The sequence below is a fragment of the Abramis brama genome (assembly GCF_963993115.1).
Source record: "Abramis brama genome assembly, chromosome: 15".
NCBI classification, from domain to species: domain Eukaryota; kingdom Metazoa; phylum Chordata; class Actinopteri; order Cypriniformes; family Leuciscidae; genus Abramis; species Abramis brama.
The window spans coordinates 4,202,798-4,218,114 of record NC_139977.1 but is presented as its reverse complement, the minus strand read 5'-3'; the positions used below and the strand labels follow the sequence as shown (position 1 = coordinate 4,218,114).

Genomic DNA, 15,317 nt, shown 5'->3' with positions numbered 1-15,317 from the left:
TATGGAGTGCTAAACACTCTCGTTTAATGTATGTTTCATTCATACTCGAAGCCGGAGGATGCAAACAAATGATTGGTTATTGTTCAGCAGTGTATTTGTTTTCACGGCCCATTAAAAGCAAGAGATAAGAAAAACTGGTGTTACACCGTGTCTACACCGGATGCGAGTGGTGCGATGCGACAAAACACAATATAACCCATTATAATCAGTGATGCTGTCTACACTGGCTCAACGCGCCATGACAAATCCCCGACAGTAAACTGACGCCTCGTTCTAGTTCTGATGTACTCCAAGCATTCGCAATACTTTTCATACGAAGGACAAATGGATTTGCAACGGTCGCTTTGTCGCGTGTTACACTTGACATTTATGGCCCCCTCACTTCTGAAACGATGGCTACGCCCGGAAGATTTCAGGGTGATTGGGACACTTTTTGCCTTTGATATTACTTGGAAAAAGTGTCCCAATCAACCTGAATTCACCCCTATGTAACATAAACACTGTAATGTAAAGTCGGTCCAGATTTGCTTCTCATTAAACTCACGCTTCACTCTGTCTCATTCCTCTATAGAGCTATATATCCTTATTAACAAACACAGAGGATGTTTCCATTTTAAACTGGAGAACTTCACCTCTTAAGAAGACATGGGACTTGGACAGTCTAGCAGGACATCCGTCAGTGATGACCCAGCGGAGGGTAAGTGTGTTTTTGGACTCAAAACAAGTTGTTCCAGTTCCTAAAGTTGGACAGAGGACTCGAATTCTAATACACTAATAAATTAATTAATATATGAAATCGTTTTTCATTTAACAATCTTTTCTATTTCTTCACACAAATGTATAACTGTTAGGATATTTTTATAAATAAGCAATCAATAGATTTATTCCCCTAAAATTGTTTCTATCAGAACATTTGTTTGTGCATCCCAACCAATCCGACACAGCAACACTAATTCAATGGGGTGAGTTTAAGGCAGGGCTATCTTTCTGACCAGCCAATGGCACACAGTTCAGGAGACTTAATATGCCAAAAATGAAATCCTTTCTCCAATTCTCACCCCATTGTTATTCCAAAACAGTATGAACTCTATGGAGCACAAACAGAGAAACCTGAGCTGCTCTTTTCCATGCAATGATTGTATACAGTGACCTGCAGGAACGGTCAACCTCTAAAAAGAACAAAAAGCACAGTAACACTTTATTTTAAAGTGGCAATTACGCAATACATGTACTTACTATAGTAATAACAGTAAATTCTGCATAATTGCAAGCAACAAACCCTATCCCTAAACTCTAACTCTATTGCAAGTTCATGTAATTATTTAATATTACTCAGGACTCATTTGTTTAATCACCCTTAAAAAAGTGTAACCAAAAACCCCAAAAAAGTATGGTAAAAGTGGTGTATATTCAACAGTAGAGAATAAATTGCTTATTTAAAACGTATTTAGTTGTTATTCAATTTCCCCTCTGCTGCTGTATGTACACGAAGTACTTTAGCTAAATAATAATCCTGGCAAAACAATCAATGTCAATCTTCTGTTGAGATCTCAGTTTAAGATTGCTCACTTTAGAACAGAATTTAACCTGAGTAAACCCATTCAACAGGATCTGAAGCTGCTGAGTGCAGAAAGTCATTTATTGAGGTTCTCATAAATCTGTTTGTGCATGTGGGTCTAAAATTTACAACCTAGATTCCAATACACCTGTGTGTAAACGAGTCAAAGAAAGAGATGGGCCATCACAAGTACAGTTATAGCAATAGCCGATTGGCCCATTTTACAAGGCAATCATGTACGTGGGTAAACAGCAGTGCACACAATGACTCAGTAAAGCAAACAACTATTAAACAAAATTTTACATTCCTTGAAGAAAATTGGAGTGGTGCTAGTCAATGAGAAAATAACCGACACAATGTGAGAGTGTTGTGGGTGTAAAAAGAGCCACCCCCAAGGTTTCTATGGCTTTACAACCTGATGATATTCACATCGTTTACTGCATAGCACAAGCTGAATGGTTCATGTTGCATCTGCTGCCTATGAGCTTGCTTCTCAACATTTAAATGGCTGGTTAGCATTCTCTATAGCAGTTTGCTGCATGTTTTCAGAGTTCCTTTGAAACTCAGCTGCTAGATAAGTGAACGTCTTTTACGCCTTATCTCGGTGCAGTATATAAGCAGCAGCAAGTGGTTTATGTAGTCGATGTGAGAATACAGCGTCGAAGCATCGCGGATTTAAGAACAGGGAATTAAGTATTCGCACATATACACTTTCACCCGGGATCATCATTTTTGCTCTAAAAACCTCCAACAACGTTTTCAGTGTTTTCTAAAGGCATTGTTTCATTTCTTCATTGAGTATTTGCGAGCTGATTTCAGATGCTGTCCAATGTCAGAACAACGCTTCATCATTTTCAGGTCAGATCGCCTTTTATGGTACAATACAAACAAATACAATTTCGGAGCAGTTTTGCGGTGGTAAAAGGGCTGATGATGATTAGTGATACAACAAGATTAATTTTAGCTTTAAAGAAAGGAAAACAAACAAGACCAAAAAAAAAAGCTGCCGTAGTTCGTTGTTAATAAGGTTTGGGTTCAGTGATGTGTAAAGTTCATTAATTATGAAATTAGTTCAAGTCACCAATAAAGTAGGTTTTTACTTTAAAAGTCCTGTTTTGATGCAGAGTGTGAATGAATTAGCATGTTAGCAGCTAGTGAATATGCTGTGAGGTATGTGAACTTGTTAAAGTTGGAATAGTAATTTGCTTTTGTTTCGGTTATTCAGCAGGGCTTACAGCAGTTTTGAACACTTTGTGCAGCATTAGCAGCAGCATGCATAGCAAATTTAGATTGCTGTGTTAGTGAATATTAATAACAGCAGAATGCATAATAAATTCAAATTGTTGAGATTTCAGTGACAAAGCATTGCTGGTACGTAAACTCATTAAAGTAAAATAGGCATTTGATTTTTTGCTTATTCAACAGGGTTTGCAGCAATATGTACAGCAGCTGTAGCATGCATTGCAAATTTATACTGCAACAGGGGCAGTTGTGGCCTAATGGTTAGAGAGTCAGACTTGAAACCCGAAGGTCGCAGGTTCGATACTCATTACCAGCAGGAAACGAAGAACAAGACACCTAACCCCCAATCGCTTTCCGGGCGCCGCAGTTACATGGTTGTCACTTTTCACGTTTTCTGGGTTGGTAGATGCACTGGGGACCCAAGAAGAAGTCAGATTTTCATGATATGTCCCCTTTAACAGCAGCAGCAGCAGCAGCATGCATGGCAAATTCTGTTTTACAATGTTAGTGAATATTATTAGCAGCAGTGGCATAAGCAAGCAGTCAATGTAGTTGCGTGAGGGTACAGCGAAAAAGCATTGCTTGTAGTGAATTCGTTACTACGTGTCTGCACCGGGGTGTCGTGCTGTAACCGCTAGAAAGCTACCGTGCAAGTCCATTTGTCCTTCGTATCAGAAGCACTTGAAGTACATCAGAAATAGAACGGGACATCAGAAATACCATCAGGAATTTGTCATGTTGTGTCTGTTATGTATTCCCTGGTTTTGTATTTCTTGTGTTTTTGTTATGCGGTCTTTAAGGTGCTCTCACACCTGCCTCCTTCAGTTCGGTTGAATCGCACTAGAGTTCGTTGTCCCCCTTGGTGCGGTTTGTTTGGGCAGGTGTGAATGCTGCAGTCGCACTCGGGAGCGCACTAAAAGCAGACCAAACAAGCGCACGAGACCTCCTTGAAGAGGTGGACTCGTTACGCTTTCAAACGAATTCTGGAGCGGTTTGTTTGTGGTGGGAATGTGATCCAACCTCGAACAGACCCAACTGCCTAAAGAACTGCGCATTTTTGGACTAAACCAGCTGCCGTAGTCAGTTATATTGTAATATTTCCGTAAGACTTCGCCATTTGCAGTGCATTTTCCAGCCGCATCCGCGCTTCATTCTCGAAGTGTATAGTTTGCCTTAAAGTGGTGTATACAAACTATGTAGTATATGATGACCAGAGATATAATCAGTCTCTCCATAGTATGACCTACCAAAGCGGCGTGTTGTCTGCTGGCTTTTCCTCCTCTCTTTGTTTACTTCCGGGAGTTCCGTTGGAATTTTCCTGCACATTCACTTGACTGCATTTTGGTTCGTTTCACAAACTTGTTAAATGATTCAGACCAGAGCAATCAGTTTGGTGTGAAATTTAACCAAAACAGCTGAAAAATGCTACAATGTATATTTTGTTGCCCTTGGTCCGGACCAAATGAACCGAACTACAGATGTGAAAGCACCCTTAGTTTGCATCTTGCCCTGGTTTGTTTCCTGACCTGGGTGCCATTTTTATAGTCCTTTGTAGTTTTCTTTTTTGATTAGTACCCTGATTGCACCAGGTGCGTCTTATTTGTCTATTACCCTGTGTGTATATAAGCTCTTATACTCCTGTTTATTGTCTGGTCTTTTCCTTTGGTGGATGTCGGTGTCATTGGTCTAAGTCCTGCTTCCTGGTTTTCCTGTGTTTCCTCCTCCCGAGGCGGCGGCGTCCATCTCTGAACTCTCTGCCTGCCATGTCATGGCCAAGGAGGCTGAATGTGAACTTCCTCTCTGCCCTGACACGACCACGGAGGTCGTCCCTGAGCCCTCTGTGGAATTTCTCTCACTGGAACGAACATGGGAATTTCACACACTGGAACAGGCTCGGGAAATTCACTTACTGGAATGGACTCGGGACATGAGGATCCACAGGTGGCCAGCACCCACTCAACAAAGTCCAAAAAGGTTCCTCCACGACAGGCTTGCCTTCTTCTGCTGTTTGGTGTACTACAATACCATTAATGTGTTCAGGAAATGGAGTCAGGCACGCCAGTTGATGAAAATCTCTCGTATGGTCCACGAGGGTTATTCCCTGTTGTTCCAGGCAGAGCATGCGCACTGCTGGTGAGTCCATTCTTCAGTCTTTGTTTAGGTCCTGTCTTCGGTCACAGTTGGGTGGCTGTAACAAAGCGCACAATACTCAAAATAGTCTTTTAATTGTAGATTCCACCATGCAAACACACAGGAGAGAACTTGGAGAAACTGAATAGCATACTCTAACACTGACGGAAAGGACAATGAACTGAACAAAACAGGGAGTACTTATACCAGAGCTAAACGAGGGAACTAATGAGTTTATCAACAAAGGAAAGGTGAATGAGATGAATCAAAGAAACACATGGGAAAACTGAGTCAACTGAAAATGAGCAAACAGAAGGAGAACACAATGAAAACAATGTCAAAACAGAACATAACCCTGACACCTCATGCAAAATTATTAAACGTTTCTTTATGTCCAAAGGGCGATGTTCACTAGCATGCGTAAACCAAGAGCTGTGTTTTTGTCAGGACCACTATCGTTGAATACGATTGACAATTAGCATACAGTTTGGATTGGCGGTATGGTTCTGTTCTCGGCAAGAACTCCCTGCGCATCCATGCAGCCTAGCATGGATAAAAGCAGCAATAAACCCCCCCTTAGGGTAAACAGAACAGAACCAACATGAATGTATTGAATCAGAATCAGAATGCCAAATCCTGACTGACGAGAGGAGCTGGGGATGGAGGAGGGTAATTAGCTCCTGAGAAATGCGATAGCTGCTGATAATACTGAAGGAACTTATACTGTATATGAATACAGTGATAGGCGTTGTATTCCTATAGGTAGACGTGGATCAGCTGAGAGTCAGCTGATGCGAGCTTGACTAACGTGACCTGCCAGAACTGACGCTACGCTTGATTTCTGTTTACTTCACACTGCTAAGAAAAAAATCTGCAGAATGGAGTTCTCTTAGTATTATAATGAACGTGTAACGATATAGATAACACAGGGAACAGAAATGGAATCAAGTGCAGAAGTTTATTCTTCAAACAAATGATAACATAATTATTCAGGTAAGTTCACTTCAAGTGGTTCATCACAATTTATAAAATCAGAAACAAGACTGGTAGATTGCACATTAAGTGGAAGCAAACAGACTATAACAAACAGAGGCACAGAGGCACTGCGTTTTGTACATCCAAAACGCAGGTAGGTAACGCACAGGGTAAGTGGAATTTATAAAAGGAGTTCTGGGTGCAGAGGAGATTGATGACAGGTGAGTTCAAATAGAACTCTGGAGAGCGTGAGTGGGTGGATGAGGGAGTGCAGAAGTGAAGAAGGACCCGGTAAACTCATGAAAGAATCCCCCTCTAGGAGCAGTTTCCAGATGCTCCAAAACACAATAATCCATGGGGGAGTGGAAGGAGAAAATAAGCCAGGGCGGAGACCATAGAGGCAGGAAACAGAGAGCAACCAACAGCAGGATCACCAGTGGAGAAGATGGAGGAAGGAGCCAAGGCTGAGAGGCAGGCAGAAGGATTCAGGCTGGAACCCCCAGCAGAAAGGCCAGGATGCAGGCCCACGGCAAAGACGATGGAGAGAGGAGCCATGATGAGGATTGGCAGGCTTCTCCAAGGCGATGAGTGACCGAGACTGAGCACATGTTGGTGGAGACCCAGGCGGAGCTGAAGAGCTGACAGGACGGGCGACATCAATGACCTGGAGAGGAGGGCGGAGCCGCGGCACCAGAGGACTGAGACCAAGGCGGTGCGACTGAGGACCAAGGCAGAGCCAGAGGGAAGGAGGAGCCAGATGGAGCCGAAGGGCTGGAGGGACGAAGCGCAGCTGAAGGCCTGGAAGTCCATGGCGCAGGCAGAGCAACGACTGACCAAGGCGATCCCAGAGGGATGAGGGAGCCCAGTGGAGCCGTGAGGACGACAGTCCCCGGTGGAGCTGAAGGTGTGAGGAGCCAAGGCGGAGCCGATTGGTCGACTCATTTCCTACTTTGATGGGGGGTCATTTCAAGCATATTATCGTATAGCAGCAGTGTGTTTTCATGCTCACAGCAGCATAAACATTTTGGCTTGTATTATTCATTTTCTCGTTTACAGCTTTGTAATTTTATATATGCTTTTTGTGCAGCAGTAGTATGTCTTGCGTGCTCACTGCAGCGTATCACCGTGTGTATTGGCAGTAGCAAGTTCCTGCACTTGCTCTGTTGCAGCAGCAATCTACAACAACAGCAATAATAAACAGCAGCAGCAATATCAGCTGCAGCTTCATAGATCTATTTCGCCAAGACCAAATGCATGCTTAAAAAAAATCTTTGGAGAGTTGTCATGATAGATATATATATCTATCTATCATGACAACTCTCCAAAGATTTTTTTTAAGCATGCATATAATATCAATCCGACACAGATCTGTTTAGTTTTCACAGTTAGAACAATACAAAACAAAATGCAAGCACCACTAATAGTCAAACAGTACTCATAGACAGAAACACATTTCCTGCACTTCCCTTCAATTGCGATTTTTTTTTTTTTTGTATGCCTTGAAAGTTAAAGAAGAGCATGTTTAGCTTTTTTTTAAAGAGATCTTCAGGCAATATTTCAAATTTATTGAAGCTTTGATTTAGAAATTGTTATTCACTTTGTGGTAAGAATTTCCTCTTAGAGATGGGGCATTTACTATTTAGGACAAGCTTATGACCCCTCTGGATGTCTCTGTGAAAAAGGGTGTCAGCGTTCTCTAAATGGCTGTCCTAGATCGTTTGCCCGCACTCAATAGTTCACTCAATGGCTCTTGAGACATGGGACAAAACATGTCCCTCAAATGTACCTTTTATTTTTAAAGTAGCTCTATATTTAAACTTTGAAGTTTATCATGAGTGTTGTAAAAGTTTTTATTTTTATTTTTTATTTTTTATACATACCATATTAAAAGTACCATTTCATTTGATTTTCTCTTTACTTTATTAAAACTATGAAATTTATAATCACAAAACGACCTTTCCTCAAACCATAATTCAAATATAACACTATCAGATACCTATCAGCCACAACATTAAAAGTACCTGCCTAATATTGTGTAGGTCCCCCTCATTCTGCCTAAACAGCTCTGAGACATCTGTGGTCTCTGGCACCAAGACATTAGCAGAAGATCCTTTAAGTTCTGCATGCTGTGAGATGGGGTCCATGGATCAGATTTGTTGGTCCACCACATCCCATAGATGCTCAATTGGACTGAAATCTGGGGAATATGTAGGCCAAATCAAGACTTTTAACTATTTGTCATGTTCCTCAAACCATCCCTGAACAATCTGTGCTGTGTGGCAGGGTGCATTATCCTGCTGAAAGAGGCCACTGCCACCAGGGAACACCTTTAGCTGTGTTTCCACTGTCAGGCCAAGCGTCACTATCACTTTTAGGGCTTTATTGGGCCTAATCGGGGCTTCCTCGGGGTCAACGGCCAAAACCCTAACGCAGAATACCTTGGTATAATATCAAAGTAAAATTAAACTGCAAATTAACATTTATATCAGGGATGGTCAACTTCAGTCCTGGAGGGCCACTGGCCTGCAGAGTTTAGCTCCAACCCTAATTAAACACACCTGAACAAGCTAATCAATGTTTTCAGGATTACTAGAAAAGAGTTTTTGCCAGGGTTGGAGCTAAACTCTGCAGGACAGTGGCCCTCCAGGACCGAAGTTGCCCATCCCTGATTTATATGCTAATATATCATAAAAATGATACGTTACAGACAAAATATGAATGTTTAGACAAGATTTTGTTGGTTAGTTTTGGATAGATTAAGTTTTTACTGTAAAAAAGACTACTGTCACATTAAATAACCTTTTGTTCGCCAATTTCTGCTCATATGTTAAATATATAGTATGGGATGTTTTGTCGAAAAAAAATTATTTCTAAAAATATTTCTAAATCCTTTCCACTTTCCATTATTTTTATAAATAATATAGATTTTTAGATGATCCCCCACAGTTTAAGATGCAAGATACCAATAGTAACAATAGTAAAGGCCTAGAAAGTAATAATAATAATCGTTCAGTTCCCTTTCAAGGGAACTCGCGTTGCGTCGAGTTTGACGCTATGGGAACGCTTTGCGTGATGACGTCTTGAAGCACATGTAAAATCAGTCCAATGGTGTAGCGGGACGTCAGAGGCGGGTGACGTCACGTACCAGGAAGCTATAAAAGCCGGCCTGAAGCAGGAAACAACAGCTTTCTGAGTCTTCAGTTGCGCTCTGTGTGAAATCTGTCTGTATATTTGGTGTTGTCTGTCTATATCATATATATATATATTCAGTATGGCGAGCGAGCAGCAGTTTAGAGTGTGTGTCCATCCCTGCCCGCGTTATTTAACGGGAGGTGACACACACACTCTTTGTGTTGTTTGTTTGGGAGAGGAGCACGCCCAGTCAGCACTCGAGGGTGGTGACTGTGTGCATTGCTGTGCGCTTCCATTGCGTACGCTCCGATCCCGCTTGGCTCGGTTCAATCCCGACCACGCTCCCCAGGGCTCGGGTCCCGCCGCTGCCGAGGCACGGCGTCGATCTCAGACCTGGGGTTCACAGATGGATTTATCAGTGGATGTTGAGACGGGCTCTGCCTTATCTCAGCATCCGTCTGATAGATCCAGTGCCTCTTATCAGGGTGTGGAAGCACGCGCTGCGGTTCCTTCCCCCCCGATAGAGGTACCAGTACTGCAACTATCCAGCTCTGAGGAGTTGGATGTTGTGAGTATTGTAGCTGAGTCTGAGGATTCGCCACCTCAGTCTCATGCGTTTGAGGAACTGCTCGATGTCATTACTAGAGCTGTTGAATTGAGTGGCCAGTAGATAGGCAGGACGTTCGTTCGAAAAGTAAGCTCGACGAACGCTTCCTGCCATCTCGTGCGCAGCCCCAGCGCAGGAGCCTGCCGTTTTTCCCCGATCTCCACACCGAGGTGTCGAGATCGTGGGCGAAACCAGTGTCATATTGAGTGTATACTGCACAAACATCTCACTTTTCATCCATTCACTATTATAAAGAGAACATGGTTATGGGGAGATGCCGAAGGTGGAAGAGACGCTCGCGAGCTATCTCTCTCCAGCAACGGCATCTTCTCTGAAGGCTCCTGCACTTCCATAAAGCTTATGCCGCCGCCGGTCAAGCTGCAGCGTGTTTACATACAATGTCCATAATGCAGGCTTACCAGGCTGAGTTATTGGGTGATTTTTAGGAGGGCGGGGGTATTAGTGCTGATACGGTATCTGAACTGCGCATAAAGGACAAAGAAAAACATGTTCTTTTAGATGCACGAGATAGTGCTGTAGCGAAGTCGCAAGAAACTTCAAAACAGGCAGCTGCACTTCAGAAACTTCTCCCCCGCCGTTCTTTCTATGAGGCTGCTGAGCGGGAGCAGCCTCACTCCTCTAAAAAGAGCGCTGAGCACCGCGCCACTCAGATACAGAGCGTTTCCTCCCGTGCTCCCCCACAAAAATCTCGGGGACACGGAGGGCGCTCTCAAACCCAGCAGTCCTCGAGGGGTAAAACGGATCTGCGGACCGTTATTACCGCCAAGAAGGCTGCTGGGGAAAAAGTCCTGATGTCTGAGGGCTCAGGACAAATGAGGGTAGTCCCCCCGAAGCAGAGCGGTTAACACCTCTTTTCACGGTGCCCGTCTCTCTTCGGTGCCCTCAGGGGACCGTTCTGCCAACCCTGCCGCCTCCGGCGTTACAGGGCGCAGTGGTCTCCGGCGAGCACATATCTCAAGGTCCACCCGGAAACGTAGTGGCCTCGGGATGCCCGCCCCCTCTGAGGAGGGTGCTAGAGCAGTCTGTTTGGTCGTTCCCTGCCGGTGCGCCGTTACAGGGCGACGAACCGACTGCTCAACAGCAGGAGAAAAATACGGTGCCGTCTCTCTTCGGTGCCCTCAGGGGACCGTTCTGCCAACCCTGCCGCCTCCGGTGTTACAGGGCGCAGCGGTCTCCGGCGAGCACATATCTCAAGGTCCACCCGGAAACGTAGTGGCCTCGGGATGCCCGCCCCCTCTGAGGAGGGTGCTAGAGCAGTCTGTTTGGTCGTTCCCTGCCGGTGCGCCGTTACAGGGCGACGAACCGACTACTCAACAGCAACAAAATCCAGAAACCAGTCTCGAGAGACTGGTACCTCTAGTAGAATCTTTGACAGCGTGGAAGCTACTGTCAAATGTTTCTCGTTGGGTCCTGCAGACCGTGGAAAAAGGGTATTAGATACAATTCTAGTAACGCCCACCGCGGTTTATGGGGGTCCTGCCCACAGTGGTGGGCCCCGAGCAGGTTCTGGTTATGGAACAGGAAGTAAACACTCTGTTAGAGAAAGGGGCCATAGAATATGTACCTCCCTCCAACAGGGAAACCGGGTTTTACAGCCGGTACTTCATAGTTCCAAAGTAGGACGGGGGATTGCGTCCCATTTTAGGTCTTCGAGTTGTCATGCAGCTCAAGTTCAAAATGTTAACATTGAGACAGTCGTGCCACAGATTAGTCCGAGGACTGGTTTGTCACGATAGACCTCAAGGACGCATATTTCCATCCGTCCGTGACATTGGAAGTTCCTGAGGTTTGCTTTCGGGGGCAAAGCATACCAATATCGAGTTCTTCCATTCGGCCTGGCTTTATCACCCCGCACTTTCACCAAATGCGTGGATGCAGCTCTGGCGCCTCTGCGCCTCCGGGGTATTCGCATCACGAACTACATCGACGATTGGTTGATTTTAGCTCAGTCGCATTAGATGGCGGTTCAACATCGAGATGTTGTTCTCGCCCATATGAAAGAGTTGGGGTTACGGCTGAACGCCAAGAAGAGTGTGCTTTCTCCACTCCAGAGGACCACTTTTTTAGGCGTGGTTTGGGATTCAGTGTCGATGCAGGCGCGCCTGTCATCGCCACGCTTCGATCCTGGCAGCTGTGAGAAGTGTAAAGCTAGGCCAGCTACTCACTGTCAAACAGTTCCAGAGACTGTTGGGTCTCATGGCAGCAGCTTCCAACGGGATACCTTTTGGACTGCTGCACATGAGGCCCCTGCAGTGGTGGCTCAGGACCAGAGGGTTTTTCCCCGAGGGGCAACCCATTTCGCACAATCAAGGTCACGCGGTGATGCCTACGTGCCTTGGTTATGTGGAAGAAACCTTGGTTCCTGTCCCAGGACCCAGTGCGGGGAGCTCCTTGTCGTCGCAAACTGCTAACGACGGATGCTTCCCTCACGGGTTGGGGAGCGATCCTGAGGGTCGCTCATCTCAAGGTCTGTGGGAAGACCATCATCGTTCCTGGCTATCAATCGCCTAGAGATGTTAGCTGTCTTCCGGGCTCTGAGGAGCTTTATCACAGGTCTCAGGGGACACCATGTGTAGTACATACGGACAACACGTCGGTAGTCGCCTATATCAAGGGGGTTTGCGCTGGCACGCCATATCCTCTTGTGGTCCCGGGGGAAGTTGCTGTCACTCAGGCAGCCTACATCCCCGGGGTCCAGAATTTAGGAGCAGACACTCTGTCGAGACAGGGGCCGAGGCCCGGGGAATGGTGGCTCCACCCCCGAGGTGGTGGAGCTGATATGGAATTTTTAAGTGGGTCTGTTTGCGTCTCGAGAGACGTCTCACTGTCCACTTTGGTTCTCCCTCACGCATCCAGCTCCTTTGGACTGGATGCTATGGTGCAGACGTGGCCGAGGCTACGTCTGTACGCTTTTCCCCCAGTTGCTCTGCTCCCGGGAGTTCTGGAGAGAGTTCGCAGGGACCGGGTTTGCCTGCTTCTTATAGCCCCGCGCTGGCCGGGCAGAGTATGGTTTCCCGATTTTGTGTCACTCCTCGACGGGCCTCCTCTGGAGCTACCCGTCAGGAGGGACCTTCTGTCCCAGGCGGAGGGCTCGATATTTCACCCCCGCCCAGAACTGTGGAACCTGTGGGCTTGGCCTCTGAGGGGGCCCAGCTCATAGAGTCAGGTCTCTCAACTGAGGTTGTTGAGACCATTCTACAGTCCAGAGCTCCCTCCACGAGGAAACTTTATGCCCTGAACTGGAGAGTATTCACCTCTTTGTGTAGTGACCGTCGGTTGGATCCAGTCAACTGCCCAATTGGTACAGTTCTGGAGTTCCTGCAGGACCGGTTCACTGCAGGTCTGACCCCGTCCACCTTAAAGGTTTATGTGGCGGCCATAGGTGCTTACCACATTCCTTTGGGTGGAATGTCTGTGGGGAAAGACCCCTTTGGTATCTCGTTTCCCTCGTGGCACTTGGAGGTCCTCCTCCCTTTCGAAATCGGACCAGGAGGCTAATAATTTGCTTTGCCCTGTTCGGGTGTTAGACGCGTATGTCCACAGAGCTGCCCTGTGGCGTAAAAGTGACTTTTGCTCCCCTAACAAGGGAGGTCCAGTGTCTAAGCAAAGGATGAGCAGTGGGTGGTTGAGACTATCTCACTTGCTTATGAGGCGGCTGGACAGCCTTCTCCTTTGGCTGTCCGGTCGCACTCTACGAGGAGTATGGCGGCCTCTAAGGCCCTTATATCAGGAGTTTCGTTACAGGACGGTTGTGATGCGGCAGGCTGGTCCTCACCGCACACTTTCGTCAGGTTCTACTCTCTGGATCTAGACTCTGCTCCAGGGTCTCATGTTTTGTCATCCTAGTGCTGCTCTTTATGATTTCACACAGGACAGACATTTGTAGCTATGGAGGCGTTGGTATAGACGTTCCCATAGCGTCAAACTCGACGCAACGCGAGTTCCCTTGAAAGGGAACGCTCCGGTTACGACTGTAACCTCGGTTCCCTGAAGAGGGAACGAGCGTTGCGTCACCTTGCCATATCTCCTTCATGCCTGTCAGCACGACTTCAGACTTTACTAAGCTGTTGTTTCCTGCTTCAGGCCGGCTTTTATAGCTTCCTGGTACGTGACGTCACCCGCCTCTGACGTCCCGCTACACCATTGGACTGATTTTACATGTGCTTCAAGACGTCATCACGCAAAGCGTTCCCATAGCGTCAAACTCGACGCAACGCTCGTTCCCTCTTCAGGGAACCGAGGTTACAGTCGTAACCGGAGCGTTTTGTATGCATTGGCTTGAAGTTGGTGTAACTGGGCAACTTCTATGATTTACACATACATTGAATTTACTAAACACACACAGGGTTGAGGTCTTCTGAAGGATATGCCTTAAAGGGATACTGCAGTTCTCTCAAAAACACTTTATTTTACAGTCCAGTTCTGCATGTACATATTATGAACTTACTATAGTAACGTCAATAAGTGGGTAATTGCTATTAACCCAAATCCTAAGCCTAAAATCTAAACTCAGCCTACTTTAAGTCCATAGTTGGGTAAGTACACTGTGAACATACAGTACTGTAAAATAAAAATAAAAATTACTCACCCTTATGTGATACAGTACCTAAATGTCTTTATTTATTCATGCTTTGTGTTGTTTGACTCTATTTTCAAGACTTTGGGGTAAATTGGTAGCCTGGTAATACCAAACTCTGCTACTTCGCTTTGCTTCGTAGGCAGAGTCTGGCATGGCATAATTGAAAAGCGTTTTCTTTCTCGCGGGGGGGGGGGGGGGGGGGGGCTTGTCTGAAGTTTAAAATCATTGGTTACCCGTAAGCCAATCACATAACGTTTGGTTATGGCGTGTGTTATGCGCATGCTCAGCCGCATCTAACTTCCACTGTAAACACATGTATGATGCGAAAACAAAACCATCGAGCGAAATACCGGAGTGAACATGGCTGTGAACGACTTTTGCAGATTATGTGAAGTAAATCTACGCATCCACGGTACAATCAGCGTCTACGTCACGGCTCTCAGCCCGCCCTCTGTTCGTTGATTGGCCGGCTTTTTTTAGGCCGGAGGAAAAAGCTCTGACGCTGTCTCAGACTGAGTACAGAAGCGAAATGAAATTGAGCGGAAGTACGAAGTCTGACGTAGTCAGGCTAGTAAATTGGAGCATTCTGGAAAAAATTTAATTATTTGTCACTCACTGGCTCCTGAAAGTTACATATTAAGATCTGCCAAAAGTTTGCCATATACTTGAGAAATATATATATATATATAGTATACTGTGAAACTGTGAGCATGCTGTCTGAGGCAGAGACAGACTTCTCATTTAAAAAATATAATTGCTGGTCCTCGACCAACAGACTAGTATCTATCGAGTAGTGACCATCAAACTGTAATTGCTGCTGACAGCATATATTAGACTGCAGTTTAGATGCAGAGATGGGCAAGGTTCATTCACAGGTTAGATGATGAGTTCGGCTGCATTAGATGAGGTGAGAGATTATGCTTTGAGTCGGACTGCATAACTGTTTAAATCAGATGGGCAACTTCATAAAAAAAATGTAATTTGCTGACAGCTTGTTTTATTTACATTTCAGCAGAGTAATTGTCCTTGGGGGGGTTTGAATCGGTTCTATTCCTCCCATCTGCTACAGTGTT

The 15,317-nt window shown here is 45.5% G+C and overlaps 1 protein-coding gene across 3 annotated transcripts in view; it reads left to right on the top strand.

The window, feature by feature from the left end:
- stk32a (serine/threonine kinase 32A) overlaps positions 1 to 15,317 on the top strand; it is an 82,742-nt gene that overhangs the window by 1,938 nt on the left and 65,487 nt on the right. For all 3 annotated transcript variants that reach the window (XM_084137646.1, XM_084137648.1, XM_084137647.1), the window contains exon 2: positions 572 to 697. In XM_084137646.1, coding sequence (XP_083993772.1) covers positions 646 to 697 — 52 coding nt within the window. In that variant the 5' untranslated portion in view covers positions 572 to 645. The remainder of the gene's footprint in view (positions 1 to 571; positions 698 to 15,317) is intronic.